The sequence below is a fragment of the Haemaphysalis longicornis genome, unplaced genomic scaffold, assembly GCF_048455015.1.
Source record: "Haemaphysalis longicornis isolate Haplotype H1 unplaced genomic scaffold, Haemaphysalis longicornis Haplotype H1 scaffold_2, whole genome shotgun sequence".
Lineage (NCBI taxonomy): Eukaryota > Metazoa > Arthropoda > Arachnida > Ixodida > Ixodidae > Haemaphysalis > Haemaphysalis longicornis.
The window spans coordinates 260,931,640-260,957,981 of record NW_027526295.1 but is presented as its reverse complement, the minus strand read 5'-3'; the positions used below and the strand labels follow the sequence as shown (position 1 = coordinate 260,957,981).

Genomic DNA, 26,342 nt, shown 5'->3' with positions numbered 1-26,342 from the left:
TGGCATGGAACTTTGTGTCAGAACAATCGGAACGACCGCAATAATATTTTCGAGCTGAAGCGGTGTCAATCAATTAAAAACAACTTAGGCTATGTTTGCATCGTGCGTGGACTGACTGTGCCCGAGCTGACCGGATGGCCGCTGCTGATTTGATTTTGTGGTAGGCATCCACATGCAGCCCACGGAAGAGCAGGAACGTATATCAGGGTGTACTCACCATCCTCTGTGGTGCGCACAGTCACGGGGGCGCTAAGGGGTCCCTCTCCGGCCGTGTTAACGGCCTTGACGCGCAGAGTGTACTTCTGGAAAGGCGCCAGCTCCCGCAACGTCAAATTCGTGCCTACGTGTAAAGGAGGGGTAGAACAGAAAACACTATCTCAACTCGGGAAACTAAGCATGACCCAATGACCATAAAAGCGAGCTCAATGGCTCGAGAGTATGGGCTGGTTAAGATGCTTTGAATTTGTAGGTTAATTCAGATGTTCGATACCCCCCAAAATGCTTTCAATATACAAATAGAAATGCGGACGCGAAAAGTGCATCGGACGCGGATGACTTTTATTTGCACTGCCCTAAATTCCGCCGGAAATTAAGACAACGCGTTAGAAAAATTCATCGCGCGACGCACGTGACGTCGCGAGGGGTGCATGCATGCCAGAAGAGACGTTATAATTTAGCTTTGAGAGCAGACATGCTCTTGGCTCTTCAAGCGCAACAGACTCAGCTGTGCTGCCCGAAGGGCCCCCAGAAACTCTTCCAGCGCTTTTTTTTATCATTCCACGTAATTATAAACACACGCTGCACCACGGAGCGGCAGCTTTACATGACTAGTTTGTAGGTGTTGCATACAAGACTAATCGTTCCTTGTGCTTAGGTTGGCGCGAGAGCGCGGTTAAGCAGTGTTGGGACTGGGCCACCGGAGCGCAGTCACCTGTGTTGCGACGTTGCCTTGCTTCGCCCACTATCGACGCGGCGCAGAGCAGAGCGATGAAGTTCTCGAGCCGACGAAGAATTGAAGCAACATTTATATAGCGTATGTACAAGGGTAACAAAAACGTTGCATGGCTAGCACAAAGGCGACCCCACGTCTCCACTCGGTGCCTCCGAAAAGTGTCGCACTCGCTGTGCTTCTGGGCTGGTTTTATACCCCCGGGAGTCCGTTGCAGCCGCGAGCGGTTTGAATCGCTCAAATCAGGACTCTCGCTGGCCAAAGCTTGAATCCGACGAATGGAGGCGAAGCGATTGCGTCAGCCAAAGCCGCCGCATCGAGGCATGTAGCTGCGTGTCTGCCGCGGGCCGTTCGTCCGAGGCATGATTCGGCCCAGCCGTTGAGAAGGGAAAAGGAGAGGCGACTCTGCGGCGCCTGCAAGTTCGGGCACGTCTGCAGCGGGAAGTTTGGCCGAGGCGCGAATCGGCCCCGCTGTCGGCGCGTCCTCCGGTGCAGCGAATTTGGGCTGGGAGCTCTGGCACAACAGCAGACAAGGCAAGCTAGAGTATTTAAGTGTGTAGACCTACCAAAAACCGCCAGTATTTTTAGAAGCGGTGGCGGGAACCGGGAACCATAGCTGCCATGTGGAGTACCTGGTCGTGTTGTGGACTGTAAGCTGTAGGAGTGTTTGAGTGGCCTTAGCACTGAAGTGCGAAATGGGGCCAAGGACTCCGTGGTGGTAGAAGATTTTGTTGGCCGAATTCATCCTTGAGGGTAGCTGTCAGTGATAGGGAGGCACTGTTGTCGCAGAGAAGAGGCCCAGAACGAACGGGTAAGGCTTCCACGCAGAGCATACTGTTAGACGGTGGTGCAGCAAGCTGAAGCAGGGATTCTTTGCGACCAGTAGAGCCACGGGATTATTTATACGCGAATGTCATCCGCTTAGACCGCTTGTCGAACGTGAGCGATCTGGTGTAGTGACCGTGCAAAAACAAAGTTGTGGGGGAGAGGACTGATTTTTGGGGGGTAACTAGATGGACAACCAGAATTTTGTGCCAGTAGATGTGCGCAAGGGTGATGCAGGCCGTATGGGCAGGGAACCTGCGAGGGTGCTGACATCCCCTGCTTGTAACCCGTCCCCTCCAACTGTCCAAAGACTAGACCATGATATCTCAGTAGTAAAAGCTGTCCATGGTAGCGCTAAGCCAGGAGAATAGAGTACTTAATGGTGTATACGTGGGGGATAACGTCTTGTGCTGATGCCCCTGGCGACAGCACCCACTGGGCCTGGCAATAGTGAATCATTTAAGAAGAATGAGCTTCGCAAGCGGTTCGCCAATGCAGGGGGTCAGCGATATGGAATTGGCGTTTTCGAGGGAAATGGGCGCGCCTGGCTTGGACACGTACACGGGTAACGATGGCCTCGTTTCACTTCGGAGGAGCTCCGACCTCCAACTCGAGAAATTTAGCTTAGTGGGTCATATAAGCTCAGAGTCATATAAGTTCAGTAGACTTGAAGCTAATTTGCACGTTGACTGAATCAAAGCTGAATGTTGTCTTCACAGTTTTTTAAGACCACCCTGGATAACCCTTTCGTTGACTGGTTGTATGGTCGTACCACCATCGTTGATAACCTTAGAAGTCCACCCTCTAGGTATAAGCACACGGCTACCTAGAGGGTAGACTATAGAGTTCACGGAGCGCTACACACGTAAAGTCTTTAGGCACGACTTCGTGAGCGACGTGATTCCATTGTGACGATTTGCATAAACAAAAGTGTTCCCCTCGACACAGCAACACCCTTGAGGACCATGATGCTTCTTACCTGTGGCATTGAACCAAACGTGGTGTTCGGCGAAGTGGAGCAGGACTCGGTAGAAGAGCAGCGGGCCGTGCGCATCCGGACAGGGCGGGGCTTCCCAGCTCAGATAGACGCTTCTCGCGGTCGCCCACACCACGTGAACATTCTCCGGACCTCTGTTAGGCGCTACAGAAGAGCAGTGGCACGCATGTGAGCCCCTTTTTCCGTGACCATCGAAAACTAGTCTGCTTAGTACAAGGACTCCATTGGACGCAGCAGGGAAGGGTCGGTGAAACAGCGCAAGGAAGAAAGGCAAGCCCGAAGCTGCGTCAGTTTCCTCTGTTGTCTCGGTGCGCTCTTTCAGGGCCACATAGTGATAAACGAACTTGAACTTCTAACCCTTCCCCTCCATTCATCCTTACAGGGGGCCATCAGAATCACGCAGCGTGAAAAAATTCAGACGGACACTTGATACTGTTCACGAGTGGGAATGCCAAAACATTTCGCGGGTCCCGCTGAAGTAGGCGTTGTATGCGAACTATACACGCTCTCACACGCGCGCTGCAGGCATATTGAGAAGGTGAGAGACAGCGCGGTCTCCTTTAATGCGAGCACTACTTCCCTAGAATCAACGTTCTCCGTGGCTGTGCTGCACCTGTTCTCTTCACGTGCCGACCCACGCACCTGACTTAACCTGCACTTGTCACGTGATATGACGTCAGTGTCGCGCGTACTATGATGTCTTTCTCCGCCGAGATGAACATGCTGATTTGACCCTGGAATCCTTCTCTGAAGACCTGCGTTCGATTCCCATAAAAGCTCAACGTAACCACTTTTCGTTTGAAACTAATTGACTAGCTTTATCTAAATTAACCTACATATGCCCTCTGGCACAAATTTCTCCATCTTAGCATGCGGTTTTTTCTCTTCAGACCTGCCGCCATTTCCTTTAGCGGACAACACGTCAATTTCTCGCACAAAGGGGTACTTAATGCTCTGGCTTTAAACGCGAATTGGTATGGAAGAAATAGATGTTATTTAAGCTCAAGCAGCGTCTGGGATTTTTGTAAGAAACGTTCTAAAAGGTTCTGTAACGAAACAAAAATAAATTTGAAGGCACAAGACGATGGCACTCTCATTAGCAAGAGCAGGAGGGGGATCAGAGGGAGTAAACTTTACTGATGCGAGCCTTAGGTGTTGATGTCTGGGCACTCGCGGGGGGGAGAAGGGGAAAGGAGGGGATCTTTAGTTCGGGATACTCTGGCTTGTGCCACCCACTGCTCGTAGGTTCGGGTATAGGGTGCCGGGTTGGGGGCAGTATTTGCAAGAGTCGGGGTAGAGGGTGGGGTACATTGCATGGAGTAGGGAGGGCATTGTGGGGGTAAGAGTTTGTTTGTAGCCATGCCGAAATATGGTTATAAAAAACCGTCTCCGCTGGGCTTCACAGTTTCAAACAAATAAAACCCTAAATAAATATTTGCGCAACAAAGATGAAAACGAGCTCTTGACATTCCTCATCTTTCACTGCATTACATATGTTACCATTTCTGCTTATTTTTTCACATATATTATCACAACTCTATAAAGCAAACACTATTTACTCGATTATTTTATTCGTAGACCTAGAATCCTTCCAAACAGCTTCTCCCACGAGCCTTCCGGCGGACCACTTCGCACTTGGAGATTTGCCAACTCACGTGCCGCGTCGGTGAGGAAGCTGACGTCCGACTTCTTCCCGTACGCCTGGCCGCTGCCTGCGCTGACGCGAACCTCGTACAACGAATGGGGAACCAGTCCATTCATATGGAACTGCGCAGGCACGCGCCCCATATTAGGTTCAGCGCCCTCGGCAGCCGCGACACGTGAAATTTCTTGATACCCACACAACGCCTGCACCGAACATATCTTTCAATAGCGGAGCTGTTGTAGGTCGAGCCTTTTCGTCCGTCTGATGAAGGTCGTGCGTCACGCAGGGGTAGGAGCAGGTTCCCAGAGCCACCGGCGGCATCGCAGAAACTGGTTCGCAGAACCACCAACAGAGGGCGCAGTGGTCTCGCAGAGGCGGATTCCTCTCCCTCCCGCCGCTGACGTTTAGTCGCTGATACTTTGCGCGAACCGTAGAATATGAGCGGCGATGGCGCTGCCGCTCTCGGGCGAGCGCCCGCATGACGTTCAAGCGGACACAAGAGAACCACAGCTCCGCTGCTCCAGCAGATTTCACACTCCGTGAAACTGGGTGTTATTTTTATTAAGGAGGTATGAACATTATGCCACAAACTGCCTCCTGCAACCTTGGCGCGTTGCTACGTTCATGCCACGCAACGCAAGCTTCTACTCAAGGAATAACCACGGGTATATAATAAACGGAAGCTTCATGACGAAACTGAGGCCAGGCATTACTGTTCCAATGTACTACCGAAGCAGTACCTGCAGCAATGCTTATTTGTTTTTTTTTTATCAAGGAAGTACTCTTTGGCATGGTCTCAATATGCCCGCTCTTTGGGGCCTGATACCGTCTTAAACTTAACGTTAAACATGTTTAGAGATGATAGGTTTGTTTCCCAGCTTACCTTATTTATTTATTTATTTATTTATTTATTTATTTATTTATTTATTTATTTATTTATTTATTTATTTATTTATTTATTTGTTTATTTATTTATTTATTTATTTATTTATTTATTTATTTATTTATTTATTTATTTATTTATTTATAACAGAGCTCCGGTGGCCGGTGTCCATGCATTCTGTTTCATGAACGCTCTCGCCTGGCGGCGCGTTATTACGGTGGGAACCCCCCTTGTATACCGGTGCACTCGGGAATAGAGGGGAACATAGATGCGGGCGAAGTAGCTCAGGCTATACTACAAACCGAGCACGCGACGATTACGACCTCGAAGAACCCACGCCAGCCCTCCCGGAATACTCAGCCACATCCATGGGCATACTACACGACTCTCAGGAAAAGATGCCCTCCACCACACGAACTCCCGACGCGGGCAGAATCCACCGACTGAAGACAGCTGCATGTAGGCAGGTTCCCAAACCTAAACCTGCTGAGCAAAACCTATCCCCCTCGATATGCAGAGGCATGTCCACTGTGCCATCAAAACCCTCCCTGTACCATACCACATGGGAATGCCAAAGCATAACGGCTGTCCCCAAAATCACAAACCCTCTTGCGGAGAAATGGGAGGCACTGCTGGCCAGCGACTGCTGTGAAGACCAGATCGGTCTGACTCAGCGGGCTCGCACAGCAGCAGAGGCCGTTGGTGCCCTGGACCAGGGGTACCACCCCTGCTGACAGCGTCGGAAACTGTAGCACGTGGCACAAGACCGCGATGGTGTGCCGCCCAACCACTCAAAAACAAATAAACGTTTTCCCAATCGCGCATTTCCAAACGCTCCGCTGCACAGAGCACCCACGTGACATGACTGTTCGCGCGATGCAGAACGGTAATTAAATGTCGTCATTGGCTGCGCCCCAAATCTAAAGCGACCTAAAACATACCAAATTACTATTGCTAACAAAGACAACACGTAGAAAAAAAAAAAAAAAACTAAGCGGCAGACTTGCTGGGGCTCGAACCCAAGCAGTCAGCGTCAGTACTCAGCACTTCACATTGAGGCCACAGAGCCCGAACGGTGGGCCTCTTTTAGCCAGCGCTCAAAAGAATAGCGCACGCAGCGACATCACACATGTCACTTGGGTGCTCTGTGCGACGCAGCGTTTGGAAACACGCTTCCCAGTCCCAGTACACTTGTATACCAGCGCCTGGAACATATCCCTGACAATAAACCCGGCGAAGGCCCGCTTTTAGCAAGGTACCAGGCAGCGCTCCTTTAGACTATCAATTATCTATACAACAACTTACTCATTTACACATGCTACAGTCTTTTTTATGTCTATGACATGAGTGTACATAAATATGATACAAGAACAAAAATAGGAATGCATCCGTGATCTCGGTATGGTATAATTTTCCATTGAACCAAAGACTGGTTGTGTTGTTACGCAACCCTCCTTCTTTAAAGAATTTTGCCCCACACTCATTAGCGTATCCCTGGAATTATGCAACGCGTGAGGAGTTTTCAAAAGACTGTATCAAATAATCTCCCTCGCCCTATGAATCCTGCTCCACAGCACCTCGAGTCTGAAGAACACATTTCGTCCATTCAGCCACATTTATGTTCTTCCAAAGTCACCACTCCTCTTGAATAGAACCCTGCTTCTTAGTTGTTTTTTTTTTAAACTTCTTATGCAACTTGAAGAAAGAATTCAGTTTCTTCATGAAGGCAGATGTGAGGAGGAGGTCTTGCGTGTCCAGCTTTAATAACAGTACAAAGACGACCTCCTCCTCCATAGCGTTCTTTGACTATCCCTGGCCACTCAGTCTTCCTTATCATAAGTCCTGATATCGGTTTTTCGGAAATCCTTCCCGTTCAAGGTTGGTCGTTTACCACACCAGTTCCATCCCGCATATATTTCTCCTCCACATTCATGCCTTCCGGAATCTCAGATATACACTGTTCAAGGCCTGTCGACATTTCCCGCACTAACTCTGTATCCCCAAGGCTAATCAACTTTGTACATTGAACTTTCGGTTCCCCTACTTTAAGCGTGCAGCTAAAATACAGTCGGGAAGCCGTATGTTGAGAGCGTCCTCACGTAGAGGGAGTTGCCTCTGGTCCCTCACCTTGAGGTCGCGAGTGACGGACACCCGTTCGGTGCCCCTGACACCGCAGCCACCCAGGTCTCTGGCCACAAGTGCCACGCGGTACTCCAGGTGGCGGAAGGCCCGGCCTCCCGATGGGGCCTCCCACACAACCAAGGCTTCGGTGGAGTTCACCCAGGCGACGTTGAGGTGCTGTACAGGGCCCGGAGCTGCGCTTGCGACAGTGCACAGTCAACATATATGCTATTTGCATGCATACATTTTTTTGTGGTATTTAGTTTTAGTAGTTTTACTACCAGATGCAGTAGTTTCTAACGGTCTTGCTTATACAAATGTCTTGTTCAAGCATTCTACGAACTTGTGGCCGGGCGGCTAAATCTAACGACACAGACAGACAGACAGACAGACAGACAGACAGACAGACAGACAGACAGACAGACAGACAGAATCTTCAAGTTTAAGTAGTCCAAGAAAGACTATCCTCCTCAACCCTTAATAGTAAACAACCAGCGTGTCTCGCTGACGAAATCTCATGCACGCAGTGTAGGGCACTGCGGGGTACAAAATTTTAGACCAAGGCCTGCTCGGTAGCGAACAAACGGGGCTCCCAATTTATCAATTCCCGTAGAGACGTACGCTCACCCTTACCGGTCTGTTCGGTCCTGCCCGTTACCTTTATGTCAAGACCGGCCCATTCTGTGCTACACTATTTTTGTTGTTGTTTTGCATGCATTAGTACAGCCGCTGTGACAGGGAGTCCCACGTATGGTCTCGTGCTTAGTGGCCAAAAAGTGCATCACTGTCTTCACCTCCCTGTGCCGTCCTGGCCGTGGTCGTGGCGCCGTAGATGCTCCTCCCGACGGAGGTGACGGCGTAAACTGTCACGTTGTAAGCGGTGTCGGCGTCGAGGGCATCGACGACGGTCTGCACAGCGTCGGCACCCAAGTCTTGCACGCTTTTCTGCACGTTGCGCGCACTGACGTGCACCTCGAAGCCCACCAGCTTGCAGCCAAGAAGCTCCGGCTCGGGCCTCTGAGCACGAGAAGCACGCAAAGGAATGCGCGGAAACACTTTTAATTGTTTTGCGGAAAGCGGAGGTTCTTGTTGGATTTATTAGATAATGACGCTAAACAAAGAAGAGAAGTCAGAGGCCTGCGAGGTCTGTTCACGAAATGGGAAAGCAAACGTGTAGTGGCTCAAATTGTGCGAAGGGTCGTCGCTCGACGGGTGGTTAATTTGTTTGAAATAGCCAGTCTGCGAATTGATAGTAATTTATTTTTAGCGGACCTTCAGCTGACCGCACTTGTACTCAAGACCTGCCCAGAGACCATTGGTCTTCACCGTGGAAGAAAACTGCGAATAGTGCAGCGTCGAACAAAGTCAGCTGAAGAAAATTACGCAAGTTTCAGGTCCAGCCGCGCTAAATCAAAGTAGCCGCGTCAGCTCACTGCTTCCACTAGTATGGTTTGACCACGGCCTCCGCGATCGGCTGCCGGCGGCGCGCCGTTGCTCGGCGCGCCGCCGCGGACGCCGATCGCGGAGGCCGTGGTTTGACGATCGCAGACGATTGTCCTGCCATGCCACCGTTGGCTGGAACTACAGGCTGTACTAGTGGCACTGAATTCCACTGAAGCGTTTTTCGACAACGCTTGCGTTCGGCAAGTATAAATTGCCAGCAGGTTTTGTAGAATTGAATTACCAATCAACAAATCTTCACATACACATCTATGATGCGCTATGTCTAGACTGAAATGCGCAAAATGTCCCTGCGTATTAAATCCTCTCTACGCTGATTTTTACCAGATGGTCAATTTGTTGCAACAGTTGCATACTTTTCGTTCATAGGAGGTATTTACTGCTCCCAGCAACTAGATCGTGGCGGACTAGACAACAATATTACTGTCCTCCGCAAGCGATCACCACTGAAGCGACAATTTTTTAAAAATAAAAGCATACTCAACCTCCCACTGGATGAAAAGACGCCGGTCCGACAGAGCCTTGGCCGCTACGTTCTTGGGCACGGCCTCACGGCTGTCCTCTGGAATGAGGTCAGCCGATATTAAGTGGCAGCACGAACACGAATATGTGCAAGCTTTGATCGTAGCGGAGGGCGGAGGCTGATTCCATTTTCTGCGCGTCGCGTTAGCTTTTTAACATGAAAGTTTTATTCCCGGATACACGAAAATTTCACATACGTCATATCCGTCACGGAAGTGGCGCCAGTACAATGAAGCAAGCGGCCTGTAAAGGGTGCACCTCTGCACACACGGTCTTCTTGCGGGAAAGGAACCTTTAGTATAAGAGTACGTTATACTTAGGGTTGTTAGTTTTCGGGTTTTATTTTTTACCCCGAAAGTGTTTTATGCCGGGATACACCAAGATTTTACTGACGTCATACCCGTCACGGAAATGACGCCAGTGCACCTTTGCCGAAGCGACCCGCCAGCAGGACGTCGTTCGCCAAGCACACCCACAAGGCAGCCGCCGTCCCGCAAATCATGCTCAGCTGCAGATTTCGCTGCACATTTCACTTTTGTGTTTTACCGATTCCTATGACAGAGGAATCAACCACAGTTTTTTACTTTTTCTTTTCCTGGAACGGTTTGACTGCTCCGGGGTTGGGTCCTCCTCTTCTGCTTGTAAATTTACGGAAACATTACGGGTAAATTGTAGCGCCCACGGCTTTACCAGTGATCAGATGAAAGTTGCCAGCGAAGGATTTGTAATGATATTTTGGCATACAGTTGAATCGGAAGATATGGAGTCCTCGAAACGGGAACAAGCCCTGCCTGCTGCGGGAATGCTCTGAATGAGTAACGCTATAGAGACGCTATCGTGAACTCCAGCTGGAAATGTATTTACGTAAAACGGAATGTCATATATTGAAGCCTTTGCCGGTTTCTGCTGAATGGTGCACGCCAGTCGGTTCCGTGGGATCAGGGCGCCGCCTCAAGCTGCGTGTTAAAGCCACATCCTGGCAATTGTAACATTAATTTGGAGGGATGAATGATTTTTACACAGTGCTAGTACATAACACTTTAGCGTACTATTTCTGAAACCATACTGGAAGTTTGCTAAACCATTACTTAAGCTGGCTTTCGGCAGGCGGGGAATAAAACTACGCTAGGCTGCTGGAGCGCACCAGGTCGGGCTCTAAAGCAAGTTTGAAATTTTTGACGCTTTCTCGGCAGTCTTCAGGCCGTATATGGTCTGAAGACTACGGAGGAAGCGTCATAATTTTCAGACGATGACGTACCTGAGTGCTAAGGTGATAATAGGTAAGGAAGCTGAATGAAAGAGCCATAAACTGCAAGCACAGCTGTCCGATCACCGTTGGCTACGATCATGCTTTTTCCGCTTATGTGTCTCAGGTACACCGCTACTGATCTTTTTTGGCCTTTCAGCCCTGGTGTCATTTGACGACAACACAAAATACCTTCTAGCGGCTTGAAAACAAAACCAAAACTGCCAGTTTTCTGGGTAAGAGTTCTTAAAGGATGCCTTTTGCGATAGACATCACCATTGTTGCATTTTAGCAGAGCTGGACGCTATGAAAAAGAAAAAGCTCGAGAGGACACAGGGTATGGGGCGGGGTGGGTGAGGAAATTGATATCCTGGTTTGTAAATATGTCCATAAATCTGTAAATACTTGCACTACGAGCTTTATTTCTTTTCTGCTGGCTCAGGGTGTCATATCACTTAAGAAAACAAGACAAATTTCTATTTCTACTCAGAAGAAATATTTTAATTGCCCAATGACCTAATTAATAGTCCTGCCTGTAAATTAATAGATACTTGAACTATCAGCTGAATTTCTCATTCCTATGCTTCTGAGGTCCAACACTGTACCAAAACAAAACATGTGAAAAAGCAATTTTTGCTCGAAATTAGAATTCCAGGGCTGAAAGGGCTAGTAACTCTAAAAGTCACTCGTGAAATATCTCGTAAACCGGCTTTTTTGCAGCTGAAAGAGGAACTTGTTAGCTTTTAAAACTACAGTTGAGTCCACTTACAACGATACCGTTTATAACAATATATCGGATATAACGATGAACAGCTATGGCACCGTCAACTTTTCTATTCTTTCTATGGTAACATAAACCGCTTTTAATTATTACAATACTCCAGTGCCATGATATTAGATATAACGATTGAATCCGGTTATATTGTGCACCAAAAGTGCAACAGTGACGACTCTGATGACGCGGTTGCGCAGCCTACTCAGGTAGTGTCTCGTAGGAGGCCCAATGCGTAACACAGTCCCTCGGGGACATTGTTTCCGCCAAGGACATTTACCTCAGCTAGGTGAAGCTCCTATGGATATTCTTGGAAAAAAGATTTGCGCTAGCTTCACATGTGGCAAACAAAAGTGACCGACTGCAACTTCTTTACCGCAAATTAGTAGTAGTAGTACGACCTTGCTGGCACGCGAATAAAATGTTTTGAGCTCTGTTCCGTCTTTTTATTTTGCAACCCGCTTATAACAATTATCGGTTATAACGATGGGATTTCCTTGGCACTTGGATAGTGTTATAAGTTGACTAGACTGTATTCCTTTTCTAGTTCAGGTGGCTTCAAAATCAGTTTTTTTGTTGGTCCTGCGCTTCCCTGACAGAATGCTTTCTGTGATTTACACGTTACATTCCTCCTCTAGGAATAGTTCGACCCCAGTGGCGAGAGAAAGCCACAACGGGTGTGCCCCTGGTGCACCTCGACAGGGCGTGCGAGCAGACACAGGGGGTCCCCAGGCGGTGAGCTTCCCGCGTCGCAGTTGCACCGCGAACTCGTACTCGGTGTCCGGTTCGATTGGGGCGATGCTCTGGCGCAGCGCTGTCTGCCACGGACCGGCCGCAGTCCAGTTGCTGGACATCTTCGTTCGGAAGTGCAGCTGGAATACAGAGAAAGCCCCATTAATGCCCACTCGCCTCCCTACCCTCCTGCGAAACCTAAGGGTGACTGAAAGACACCTCCGTTGTTCCGTGCATTGTGCAATATGCACATAACAAACAAGGTTGTTTGTTGTGCAAATGCTCGAGGTTTTGAGCGCTGAAGCTACGCGTGGGCTGTGAGGGGCGTCATAGTGGAGGACTTTGGATTAATTTAGAATGCCCGGGGGGGGGGGGGGGGGGGGGCTGCGCCTGAATCTTGCGCAAGAAAACCTTCTTATTCTTTGCGTCTGTTGGAAAAACAGCCACATTGGCCGGATACCGTACATGGGTCACCATGATCAGCAGAGTCTTAGCAACTGAGGCATGCAGCGGCCGGTTTCTGCCTTTTGTGATTTATTACCCCAAGACTGAAACAGGCGAACCTTCGTGCATGCTTGTTCGCATGGTATCTTCTCGCCGGTCCTTCTCCATTCCCTATTTTGTACAGATTCTGAGTTAATTCTGATATAGCCCTTACGCCGATCGACGTGCAACTTTTAATGTGTAGCATTCTCTGCCGAGCACCTCCCACAGCCAGAACCGTGCAGCGGTCTGCATTTCCACAAAAATGCAGGTTTTGCGGAAGTAGCACCTGTAATCGTTATAACAGCTTAAATGGAGATAATTAGTGGACTTAATTATGTAAAAAACACAAAATAAGAAAAGCACAAAAGAAAATCTTAGGCCAATGGTCTCACAAAATCAAAAATATGCATTTTATACATCCCCCAAACCGAAGAATAAAAGAAAAGACCGCAAAAGAACGTTCAAACCGGCCATTATGTTAATGGAAATATTTGACCTATCACTAGAACTCGGAAATCTACCTGACGACTGGAAGATTGGTAAGGTGTCTCCACTCCATAAATACGGTGACCGGTATTCAGCAGGCAATTACCACTCAATTTCATTGACCATAATCTGCTGTAAGATATTTTTGAAATCTTGCAAGGCATTCTACAAAGTGACTCACCAATTGCTTTTGAAAAAATTAAGTTGTCTCAACGTTGATCATAACGTATTAATGTGGATTGAGAACTTCATGACTAATCGATTTCAGTTAACGGCCATGAATCCTTAACATGAATCCAACGTTCTGTGCTTGGCCCTCTACTGTTTCTTATTGATAATTATGAACCACCTAAAAATCCAGTATCCTCATTAAAACATTTTGCGGATGATTGAGTGAAATAAAAAGCCCTAACGATGTTTTGTTGCTGCAAGATTATCGTGATGGTGATGATGCCCTCAAAGTTGTTTTTGGCACCTTAACGCGGTACTTAATTGGTGTTCTCAGTGGAACATGACCCTAGATTTAATTATACGGTGATGCGCTTCTCTCGTAGTGAATCTTCTTGCGGTTCTTTTTATATACAGTGGAACCCCGCTGATACGTCCCCAGGACTTACGACGACCCACTTCTTATGACGGATTACCGTGGTCCCGGCGACCCTAGCGCGGATAAACCAGCGCTTTTCCCACATTTTACACAACTTTGCCGCCTCTTCCCGACCTTCTTTATACTTAACCCCGCTTGACACTGCTTGATATGCGAAGGTCCGTAGGCGGGCGAGACCACTTACGGAACAGACGCAATCAAGCAGGCGGGTACCCGTGAGTGGAAGTCAACCTGCGACGGCCCCACGCGGCAGCAGTGGCAGCAGTGGCAGCAGTACGCCAACGAGCCAACCGCGAGAAGTCGAAGTTCAGGTGGCAGGTGGATCGTGAATTTGAAGCTCCCGTCGAGCCACCGACGAACGCGAAAACACATACGGCTCAACCCCACGGTGATGACCGAACAGCCGCTTTCCCCGCCCCCTCTATCCAAGTTTCTCCCTTTCACGACGATCTTCCTCCCTTTATTTCTGCTCTCTGCTTATCAGTGTCTTTCAAAGCCACGGTGTCACTCCGCTGTTTTCTTTGCTAGAGTGCCTCAGTCCACGCGCGTCCGCCGCAAGGGTGGATGCACGTACCCTTTGGCACCGCCATTGTGGTTACTCGCTGGCCGCAACCTGAGCAGGTCAAGTAGCAAGACCGCGCTATAGTTCTCGCCGCAACACGGTTTACTCGCGAAGTTGGAACGATCTTTTTATTTCGTTGCTAGCTGGGTCTTGTGGGCAACGAAAACAGCTGTGTGTTGAGCACTATGGCCGAATAGAGACGGCATGGGACCGTTCAAGGGGTGTCTCCACCATGCACGGCCATGCTGTTTTTATTTCATCTCCGCCTTGCACTATCTTTGGTTTCGCTTGGCCTTGGAATTTTTGCACTGGACATTTCCTCTCTCAATTTGCAGGAACAGTCGGCCTTATCTCGCATGCGCAAGGCGCGGGGCTGGCGGAACTGGCGGGCTATAAATAGCGCCGGACGGCACGGGTGTCGCGCATGGCGTGGCGATTGGCTGGCGGGCTAGCTGGACGGCATGAAGGGGAGGGGGGAACAGCATAGACGTTGCTTTTTTTTACTTGGGATTTCCGCTAAAGGTTCGCAAATCACGAGTGAACACGCCAATTATAGTAGTTTAAATAACTTCTCAGCCCACCTGTCGCGTGAGACCATCTACCAGGCCGGCATTTACCCGCACCCCGGTCGTACGACACCCCGATCATACGACGCTTTCTCGCGGCCCCTTGAAAGCCGTATTATTGGGGTTCCACTGTATTAACGATTTCACTTTGCTATCAGTAACGTCGTATAATTATCTTGGCGTCACTCTCACATCAAACTTGTCATATAATATGAACGTCACTTCTATCACGGTCAGTGCTAACCGCATGCTAGGGTATATCAAACGGAACTTTTCCAAAACTTCAGCATTCTTTTGTATAAGTCACTAATCTGTACCAAACTAGAATACGCTGTTTCAGTTTGGGACCCTTTCACAAAATCGCTAATTTACGCCCTCAAAGCTGCGCAAAACGGCTCCGCTTGTTTTATTCTTTCGGTCGTGACACTAATGAAAAACTCCCTATAACTTCCACCGCTTTCATTGCGCGGGAAGATTTCCCGCATGTACCTTTTCTTTAAAATATATGGGCTTAACATGCTTCACGCCACCTATTTATATCTCAGCATAGATAATTTGCGAAAAGTTGGCGTGCCTCAACGCCATACTGCTTCCAACTTTAATACATTCATCCCTGAAACATCATCAAAGTGGAACCAACTACCATCTTTTCTGACGCTTGTTACCAAAGTTGACCACTTTAAGGCGTAACTGACAGACAGCTACACGCCGCGCTAACGTTACAATTGTTTACCTCGTGTTTTTGGTTTGAAATATTGTGTATTTCTTTAGGGCTGTACTATGATGAAATCTATTTTTGTTTGAACTAAAGTGCTACATTTTACATGTGCAGATCAAAGTGTCGCGAACGTTTTTTACACTCTTGTTATACAACTGGTTTGTATAATTGGGCCAATTTTCTTTTTTTGCTATCATTGCGATCGCTTCCGAGCTTTTTGTATTTTTTGTTATTGATGTACTTGCTTTGAACCACACCCCTCAATAAGGCCCAATGGACCATGGGGGTATCTGAAATAAATAAATAAATAAATAAATAAATAAATAAATAAATAAATAAATAAATAAATAGTGAGAATGGTGAACCGTATGTCCTGTATGTCCACAAAAAGGCAGATTTGACGGAAGTAACTTCTATAACCATTATAATAGCGTGAATGGAGGTAATTGGTAATACAGAATTCTGAAAAACACAAAAAACAGAAAAAAAAATTTCACAAAAATAATCTGACAAAATAAAAAAAAATATCCACCTTTTGCCTGTGATACAGTGCGACACGGTATTGACAGTTTAATGCTCCATTGGAAGCCGATTTGCAATGGGGCACTCGATGGACAGTTATTCTAAGGTCTTCGGAAGGCCTTTGAAGCGGCCGTGTAGCACAGGAATTTACATATCCCCCGAAAACCGAAGACGAAACAAGAAATGTCGGCAAAAGAACGTTAAAAATACGAATAAAAAATAGCGTCGTAGACACTATTTTTTGGTTGGTCCGTAGGACCAACTCGGCTTTGCATCTTCGAAAAAAAAAGAAAAAAAAAAGCTAGCGAAGTAAAAGCATTGCTATAATGGTAGAAATTTACATCATTGGCAATGACAAACAAAAAAAAAAAGACTTAAAAAGAAATAAATAATCCAACGACTTTTGCCAGTTAAAGCCATATTTGGCTTTAAGGAACTCACACTTTAGACAAGTGACGTAAGAATGCTATAGTAGACAATTCTTTGAATTTCTGCAGAGGTTCTGTTGGGGGGGAATTGATGTAGGGAATGACTTCCGGGCTTTTCACGTACTGTCACTTGAGTTTGTTTCACCGGCTTTCCTCCGTGTACGTTTCGTGTGCCTCTCCCCCCCGGGGGGAAAATGCTGAGCGATACCTGGTACTCGATCTGGTTACCCCGGCCACGCTTCTTGGTTGGCGAATTGGACTTCTCCCAGGACACGTCCGCAGAGTCAGCAGACACCTTCACCTTTGGCGGAGAATCGAGCTCGGGCGGACCTTCGTCCCGGCACAGGGAAGAAGAGGAACGAACGGAAGTTTTACAGGAAGTAGCGGATTTCAAAGCAACAGTACGGAACATTATAATCTGTACCGGGTGACGGATGCATAAAAAGACGAAGGGAAACTAATTCCGTTACTTGAAGGTACTTCACCAAACAGCGCCCGGAGCAAATTGCCCTTTCATGCTGGTCTATAGAATAGCCGCAAGATTTTCGAATTCCCGAGTTTTAAGCGCGCTGACGTCTATACGCCTGTAGAAGCCTAGGGCAGGTGGGAAAATGTGACATGAAATGGGAATGGCCTTCATTTCCGCGATTGAGGGAATATTGTCGCGTATCTAGAGCGCGCTTGAAAATCGCGCTTCTCACGCTGATTGATTGATTGATTGATTGATTGATTGATTGATTGATTGATTGATTGATTGATTGATTGATTGATTGATTGATTGATTGATTGATTGATTGATCGCGGGGATTGATTGATCTACGGCGCGCAACGCAGGCGATGAGGCGCGCCGTAGTGGAGGGCTCCGGATTAATTTTGACCACATGGGGTTCTTTAACGTGCGCCGAAATCTCGTACACACGGGCGTTCTTGCTTTTCGCCTCCATCAAAAAGCGGACGCTGCGGCCGGGAATCGAACCCGCGTCCTCGTGCTCAGCAAGGCATGAATGTACGTACATGCATACAGGAATAGAAATCTACCCCGCGCAAAGCATCTCGCACAAAGCAATGTTCGGCGTTGGGCTAGTTGAGTACACATTATTCACACTAAAAAACAGCGCAGGGACGAGGACGGAAGAAGTGACAAACTAGAGCGCTCTAGCTTGTCACTTCTTCCGTCCTCGTCCCCGCGCTGTATTTTAGTGTGAAAGCAATGTTCCACTTCCTATCATGGCGCGGACGAGATTATCATTACAATATTTCAACTAAGCAAATCACGCGGGAATAAAAGTAATTATCGAGGCTTATCAAACCAAACTAGCCCCACCATGCAGCTCCAGGGGTATCTCGTGCAGGACAGCTCGCGGTCGCCAGTCGGTGGGTTTCGTGACCTCCTCGTGCTCTCGCATTACACAAATACCGATCCATTTCTATCACGTATTTAACATCTATTATGTATCAATGTTTTGCCTAACTATGTCCAAGGCGTCCGTAACGTTGAGAAATATTGGTATGTACGAATCTCTTTCCCGATGCTTGTAGCAGGACAAATTTGGTGCACCTAAATATGCAGCTGTTCTTGTTCTGGTGGGATTTTTAATCCGTAAGCATTCTTTGTCGAGTACCAGTTAGAACAAGACCAGTAACGCCTTGCATCTGCACAAAAATGCATAATTGGCAAGGTTAACACATTCGCTAGGTATAATGGTGTAAATATATATCATTGCTAAAAAGACAAAGAAAAACAAAGATGTATCTAAATGAAATACAAAGTCGCCACGACGTAATGTAGCACTATTTGGCTGCGCATAACTAAATCTCGGTAAAAAAAAAACCGGGCCGTCACCAGTAACGTGAATCCTGGAGAGGGGTGATACGGGCAGTGTATAAGTGTATTCAAAGATTGCAAGTCTCTCTTGCCACACGGCGCGCGCTGATTGGGCGCCGGAGAAGCGCTGGTGGGAGGAGCAATCGCGCGCTTGCTGAGGTGATGGCGCCCTCTCTTGCATTGAACGGGATTTAAGCAATTAAATGAGAGACAGACTGACCGTAAGTGGTCTTCGTGGCACACGCCGCAGCATGCTAAGAAGTATGCTTTAGAGGAGAAAACCTGGCGTTTGAAACCAATTTCGAGACGGAATTTAACACATTTCTGCTATTATGCGGCTAAATCATGTTTATTCCTGTATTTTAACAAAGCGGTTTAGCGCTAGGCGTTGGAAAATGAGTGTCACGGTGGTTTAGTACTGCAAATACATGATACGACGACGACAGGAGACGAAGACAGCACGAGCCCTTAAAGGAGCCATGAAGAGAAAACAAAAGTTTGTTTTATTCGAAAGATTAGGTGTTTCATAGTACCCCAAGCGCTTTCCCGGAAGCAAATGATGCTTTATTCACTGAGAAATAAGGCAATTTAAGCCAAAATTTTAAATCTCCCGCTAAAATTGCACATTCCGTGACGTGAACAATGGCGTCATACGAGCCGGTCCATGAAACAGATACTTAGTATGCCGACTCCATATAGCACCCACCCGCGGGAGTCGACCGAGACGGCGGCCATTTTAAAAATACTAGTAAAACCTAGTGCACCCGCAGCCCTAGTCATGGAATCGCCTGATCCGGAGAACAAAACTCTCGCCGAGGAGCTCGGGCTTGCATTTAACAACCTCACACCACTTGAACGCTCAATGCTTCTAAGTGCACGAGCGGCAAGAGTTGTGGGATACGCGGTGGACGGGAAAGCGACCATTCCGCGATAACCACAACAGACGAACGCCCTGCCGTCGGCACCGCTGCCTCGTCAGCCCCGTCGCGACGGACGAATACAGACTGGTACGTATGTGCCGTATTTTTATTACGGTTAATAATAGTTCAATTTCAGTAGCAGTATAACTTTATGCCACTTGGCCGGTGTCGTGTATGGAAAGCCGTTCGCGCGAGCTCTCTGCTTCGACCAGAAAGATACGAGCGTCAATGCGCGGTGTTTACGGCATTTTTTTCCCCCAAGGTCAGAGCGCTTTGACGGCGATTTGACGAAGTCGGCGACGAGCGCCACCATGTCCCAGGAGTGAGCTAACGTAAGGGTCCCTGCCGCAATCACTTCCTCGGAAATGAAGCGAGCACACTCGTACTTCCTTTAGCTCTCTTTCTCCTCCGTTTGCAAAGTTCACAAAACGTAGCCACTTGCTTCACCGAGGTTCGTCGTTGGGCAGCACATGAAAGGAGATCTCCTCACCGAGGATGTCGCACTCCGACGATTTGCCCGTACTACATGGGCATTTCAAAACGTAGCAACGAAATTTCATTGTAAAGTACTCGAACAAACTGAAGTTTTCAGTGGTTGTAAACTGGAAACGAGCTCCTAACAATAGCAGCAAGCCAACACCATTCCGAAACTGCGACGACTGTCACTATCTCGTCGCTGCTTGCTGTCCTTGCTCCCCTCGTTTCTATTTTTACCTTTGCTGGTTGGCGATATGACGGCCAACCTCCTGTGAAGGGATTACGATACCAAGCAAGGTCGCGGCTGTGCGTGCTGGGACGGTTCGTTGGCCCAGAAGAGCCTAGAACCCGAAAATTCGTCTGCGCGACGGTGGCGACGGTGAGATGTCGAGTTCGGCTGGCGGTAGTTTCGTACGCATTGGCGTACACGCTTGCGTGTTTATTCGGAACTTCAACCGTTTACTCCACCGTTCTTTGTCATAAAAAGAATGTGCAGTATGTTTCACGGGCATTTAGCTCGCTATGCAAACTGTCAGCCCTGCCTAACATGCGTTTGCTTTTGCCGGCCTCCGCCAATCGCAGAGCATTCTCGAGTGACATCATAGGTTCTGTTGCGGAAAATGAGCTGGTGGGTCGCATGGTAATGTCCTTTTTTCCTAATTATGTAGCTTATTTGAGAGAAGTTTGCGTTATAAGTGGTGTCGTTATGGTTCTAACGAGGCAATCTTTCGAATGAACCAAACTTGTGTTTTCTCTTCATGGCTCCTTTAAAATACCAGTGGTGTCAGAGTGCTTACGCATTAGTAAACAGTGTGAGGAATTTTTAAACAATCATTTTATTATTTTATTATTTTAACACGAAAGTGTTTTATGCCGGGATACACCGAGATTTTACTGACGTCATATTCGTCACTGAAATGACGTCAGAACAACGAACACAGGAGAAACGGCAGAAAAAGTTTAATTGACGCGGATGGTGCTGCTGCCTACCAGAGGTGAAGCGAAGTCTACCGTCAAATCTCGGCACAACGAACACCATGATAACGAACTTTTGAAATTAACGAACGTTTAAGGAATTCCACGCTCACTGCTTATACTTTTAATGTAAAATATGTCACTACTACGTACTTCGGAACAGCGAACTTTTAAAAATAACGACCGTTTTTTTTAACTCCGTGCCATATTAATAACACCTCAGTACTGCGAACTGATGTTTTGAAGTCCGGAGATTCTTAGATTTCAGTGAAACAATCGCAGCAACCGGAGCCAGTCTAGCAGGCGACACGGCAAAGCGCAGTAAGAGGAGGCCTTGCACCTTGCTCTACAGAAAGCGCAAGCCGATACGAGAGGTTTTAGGAAAAAAAGTAAAAAAAAGAAAGAAACAAAGTTAAAGTTAAGAGCAGATAAAATGAAGGTTGCGCGGCCTTTTTAGGCGGTTGCGCTTCAGCTTTTACGGGTGCCATGGAACGCGGAGGCATGCCCAGAGGTTATGGGGGCTCGGAAAACCTGGTGCAAAGTGGGAGGAGGACAACGAAACGCAGAAAGGAATTTCTTTTTTTACTTCTTTTTTTCCGCCTTTCGTGTCCAGATGCCGCAGACAGGGCGGAAGCCAGGCTTATAGCAGCGAGACAACGTGATAGACACGCAAGCCGGCTTTTTTTTTTTTTTTTTTTTTTTTTTTACATCCGTGACTGTCGTTCGCGATGCCGAAGGCGGTTGCTTATCAGCGGAATGTGCAGGTTGTGGCAACCTCCGGCGTCGCCCGGCTCGCTATCTCCCCATGTTCGAAACCGGAAAAGGGTTGTTGCTCATCTGCACAAGGTTGTATAATCGCAACAACTTACCGCGCCCTAGGGTCTTCAGAGGCGCGTTGAGAGCAAGGGCACTGGTGGTTATCTGCAAACGGAACACACTAACGGAAGAGCGCCTTTCCTTTATTGGAGGAAGGAAGGGAGCGCAGGCTGCTTCCGATGGATGCATCCATCTTTTTTTAAATGCAGAGCATTTCAGTAACTCACGATGTCACCCGCGTTGGCGTCCGTAGTCCGCGTCCGCATCGCTCCCCCTACACTATATAAAAAAATAATACTCGCCGACGCCAGGTTTCGATCCTACGACTCTGCGGGCGGATCGCAAGGTGCATGGTACTCTACCAACTGAGCCACAAAGCCGACACAGAACGGGAGGTTACGAACGTGCCTTATATCCTTTACTCATTCAACCGTCGGCCAGAGGTGCGCCCTCTCCCCCGCGTCCTCCTCGCCTTCCCCAGAAGAAAGAAATGTAGGCGTCTAATCTCCTTTATTGCACTGAGAAAAAACATCCCCCTCGCGAGGGGGATGTTTTTGCGACCCTAAAACGATGCCCCGCTGCACCGCTAGATCAGCGGACCCGCCAAAGGCCCACCGCTTTATAAGTGGTAAGCTTATGCATTGATCTCTGTGGGAGGCCTACCGATGGCCCGGAAAACCTGCGTTATATCCGCACTATATATAAGCGGTCATGTTATAAGTGGTCTACACTCTAATTTTTTGTCTTAAATTTCGCGATTTTCCCTACAACGACCTTTCAGAACAACGAGCGATTTGCCGCGGCCCCCTGAAGTTCGTTATACCGAGACTCCACTGTAGCGCGTGATGACGCTAACGAGCGCCGAAAGTTAGCGCCTCGATCGGGCAGCGTAAGCTGCGTCGTTGCTCAGCGCGATGGCGCCGTAAGAAGGCGTCGGCGCCGCCGGGCGAATGCCGCGAACGTGACGATTTGTTGCGAAGAGAAACGCCAGCGGAAAGCGGAATGCGTTCGCGCGTTCACGGTCCAAGCTACGAACTCTGTCTCTCCCGTTCCACAAGCTGAGCTCGTCGCAACGCAACCGTCTGCCGTACGCGCCACGAAGCAGGACCGAAGTGGTCGCACCTTCGCCGAAGCGACCCGCCAGCAAGAAGTCGCTCGCCAAGCACACCCATAAGACAGCCGCAGACCCGCAAATCATGCTCCTTTCGCTGCAGATTTCGACGCGCATTTCACTTTCGTGTTTTACCAATTCCTATGACAGAGGAATCAACCACGGTTGTTGTTTTAATTTACACTTTCGGGGTGCACTCGGATTTTCAAAAAGGGGCGCCTCAAGGCATGCTCTGCTGTGTGCATGAAGCACTCACCGAGCACAGTGACGTGCAGCGTTCCGACGTCCGATCCGTGCTCGTTGGTGGCCGTGCAGTGAAACTTGTGGCTTCCAGTCTCGAGGCCCTTGCCGGACGGCGCCGTGGCCTTGTACATGCCAGCGCCCAGCTCTTCCACCTTCACTTTGCCCACGCTGCGGCTGTTCTCCCTGCGTGCGCGGCCATGCATGAGGCGCGGCTGCTCGTCACGACCGTCCGAGAAAGCGAAACATCGCTGCTCTTGAGAGAGAAAACAAACATCCTGTGTTCGACAGAGAAACGACGTAGGGCTCAGACTCAGGTAAGGGAGAGCTTAATTGTCGCTGCATTGATGTGAGCGATTTGGTTACTGGAGCTGCGAAGATAATAAAATGGCGCGTATAAGTCAACACTGACATTTTAAACGGCACCGGGTGACGGGTGCATGAAACGATGACAAATTCCATTAGCTAAAGGTATACTCTGTCAAATAGCGTCCGGATCAAATTACCCTTTCAAGTTTGCATCTAGACTACACGCAGGACGGGCGTTGGACGTCCACTCGCTGGACAGCGCTCGTCCCTAGTGTTTACTTCTATTAATCTTGAATTTTACGCGCTATGTATTATGTTACACAGATAGTTTTATGCCAGACCCGGATGGTCAATAGAAGGAGACGGCAGCATGGTTCGGTATATTGATTATTCGGCATACAAAATGTCGCTAACGGGGGCTCTAATAGAGGCACTCACAAGCCTCTGGTAATTTGGCGGTGCTGTGGCAAAAATGAAACGATGGGAAACTTCGAACATGAAGAAATAAAGGCTGTTATGAACGCTTCGCCGTATAATAGCTTTGTGTCGACATTTCCTTCAGCCTTGTGGTGCGATGCTGTCGGCCTTTTGTGGAGCAAATGGAGTAAAGACCGACAGACGTAGAAAACGTTGCCGACACAGGCGGACACACGCGCGAAACGCCGAACCCGTATTGTCAAGGGGCGACGCATAATTTGAACGCTGAGAACCCTACACTCGCGGCCACTTGAAAACATCACAGGAGCGACCACTGTATGCAGCAGTGAGTGAGGCGAAGATTTTGCAGCCGGGTGTATGGTTTATGTTGCTACGAATCGGTTAATTCCCAGCAGCGCAGAGCGGGTGCGCATAGACTGACTGGTTGCTGAGCTCGACGTGGGGTGCGGGGTTGGCCTCGATGAGACACATGAGCGAGCCCTGGTGGCCCTGGTCCAGCTCGAGCTCTTCCGCGTGCTGCACCTCGGGAACCACTGCACACGCGTAGAACAAAGAAGCTTGTTATGAACTTGGCAGCACAGATGCACATCTGATATTTGGCGCAGCTACCCCAACCGGTCATATGCGCAATTGACCCCGAACTGTGTTAGTGGGAGTCTTGAAACGCTATCCGCAGATGGCGTCAGTCCAAGAAATGTCAGACCTAGAAATGTCGCATTCTAACGCCAGCGAAAAATCAGACGAAATACGGGAAGAAGAAAAGGATGCTTGTTGGTGTCCTTTCCGTCTTTCCGTGTTTCATGTTATTTTGAGGTATAGTTCTTACCAACTCGCCTAATTTACCCCATTTCCGCAAAGAAGTTTGTACACCAACTTTTCGACCACATGTACTATCCACCAGACCGGCTCACCCTTATACACATCCCCACCCTCTCCTCTTGGGAGGCTGCTCTGTTCGTAGCACTGCCCCGCAAGACCAGCGACGGCTGATCGAGCGGACCCGCCGGATAGCGCCCGCCATTGGAGTCTGGACTGAGGAAATCACTCATCGGGCCTGCTCTTCGACCAAAAAATGAGTGCAATAAATGTTTTTACACGCCCCCCCCCCCCCCCCCCCCCCAATCTGCGGATAGGGTTGCAGTTGTTTCCGCTTTAATCGGCTTTGCGATAGCTTCTTACGCGTCGTACTTAACAGAGCTCGTCTCTAAACGTGGAGGAGAATGTTACGTAGACGATCAAACCTTAGGCTCTCATCGCCTATTAGCAGCGTGAATCGTGACTAAATCTGTATGTTGCGAATGCCTATGTCCACGTGAGAGGAAACTCTGCCGAGCGTCCCTGCCGTTTGCGGCCGCGATTTTGAAACTGGCCTGCAGTGTAGCGCCTCAACCACGTTGTACATTGCCCGTGTGATACCAAGCTAGCAGTGTAGCCCTCTCGTGAGGCTAGGTGCTGTCGCTTTTCTCGCTGAACCTTACCTTTAAAAAATCCTGACGTCACCCCAAACATTGCGATCTGGTGGTTCCCGCACTACAACGTAGTTTGAGGTTGTTTTTATGGATATCTTGAAGAGATATAGTGGTTATTTTTAAGAGCAGTATTTGGTCTCAAAAAGAATTAGCAGTGGCTTAGCTCGGCTATGCTAGGATATATGTAGCGTGAGCTAAGGTTGAGCTGGTTATTCTTAACTTTCCCGGTTGTCTAGAATTAGCTTGATTATCATGCTTACTGCTGCTTCAATGACACACACACGGTATACGCATTATGTGACACGTATATCTATCAAGCGGCTCCGGCGCAGCGCCACCAATAGCCCCAGAGCTAAGCCATAGAGAAAGAAATTCTATGGCTAAGCTGGCTCCACAGGCGCACGCCGGTGTTGCCGCGACGCAAGAGAGATCGGTTGCACACCCGGTCACCCCTCGCATGATCATCAAGTGGAACGGCCCGCCACGTGCGGAACGGAGGCCGGCGAAGACGCTAGGCGCGTGGGGTGTGCGAGAGACGCCGGGCAGCGAGCAATGTTCTGTGCGCCGTGTGGCGTCACTGCTCATCGCGCATGCGCAGCACGGCTCTCCAGGAGCCACGCGAAACTGCTCAACCTCGGCCAGTGTAGCTCATGCTACAAAACCGCTCTCGGTTTCAAAAACAAGCGGGACGAACCATAAGAGAGTGCTTTTAACCGTTCAGCATGCCTTAACGGCAGCTGGCTTCACATGGCAAAACTGTTCAGCAGAGTTGAACAGGGCCTCTTGAACAACCCCACCCGTTGAACAGGGCTAGGATCGAGGGGTGTACTCACACTCGTCGCAGTAGCGTCCTCTGTGGCGGCCCATGCACTGGCAGCTGCCATTGATGTGGTCGCACGTCTCCCCGTGAAGGCACGAGCAGCTCTCGGAGCAGTTCTCGCCGTACGTTCCCGCCTTGCACTCTGGACCAGGCCGAGATGAAGAGAGATATGTAGGCAAGTCGCACTGCGTTTTCTTAGGTAGAAATCTAGCAATGCTACAGCGATAGGTACCAGGACAATCCCCCTTCGTGGGCATGTACGAGAATCCTGCGCCCGTGCTAAAGTGGGTCAGCCATGCTCGCTGGGACTCGCCGTCCGAACGCCCTTGCTGCCTGGTCTTTACTATAGTTAAGCATCACACCTAATAAATAGGTGAATCGCCATTTTATCTACACATCGACGCTTCTACATTT

General features: G+C 48.7%; 1 protein-coding gene across 4 annotated transcripts in view; it reads right to left on the bottom strand.

The window, feature by feature from the left end:
- Positions 1-26,342, bottom strand: part of LOC144170514 (uncharacterized) — a 59,082-nt gene that overhangs the window by 9,083 nt on the left and 23,657 nt on the right. For all 4 annotated transcript variants that reach the window (XM_077700359.1, XM_077700360.1, XM_077700362.1 and 1 more), the window contains exons 10-20: positions 25,942-26,070; positions 24,061-24,172; positions 22,909-23,078; positions 16,737-16,858; positions 12,116-12,293; positions 9,367-9,443; positions 8,215-8,437; positions 7,427-7,614; positions 4,427-4,538; positions 2,754-2,915; positions 218-340 (exon numbers count right to left, since the gene is read on the bottom strand). In XM_077700359.1, coding sequence (XP_077556485.1) covers positions 218-340; positions 2,754-2,915; positions 4,427-4,538; positions 7,427-7,614; positions 8,215-8,437; positions 9,367-9,443; positions 12,116-12,293; positions 16,737-16,858; positions 22,909-23,078; positions 24,061-24,172; positions 25,942-26,070 — 1,596 coding nt within the window. The remainder of the gene's footprint in view (positions 1-217; positions 341-2,753; positions 2,916-4,426; positions 4,539-7,426; positions 7,615-8,214; positions 8,438-9,366; positions 9,444-12,115; positions 12,294-16,736; positions 16,859-22,908; positions 23,079-24,060; positions 24,173-25,941; positions 26,071-26,342) is intronic.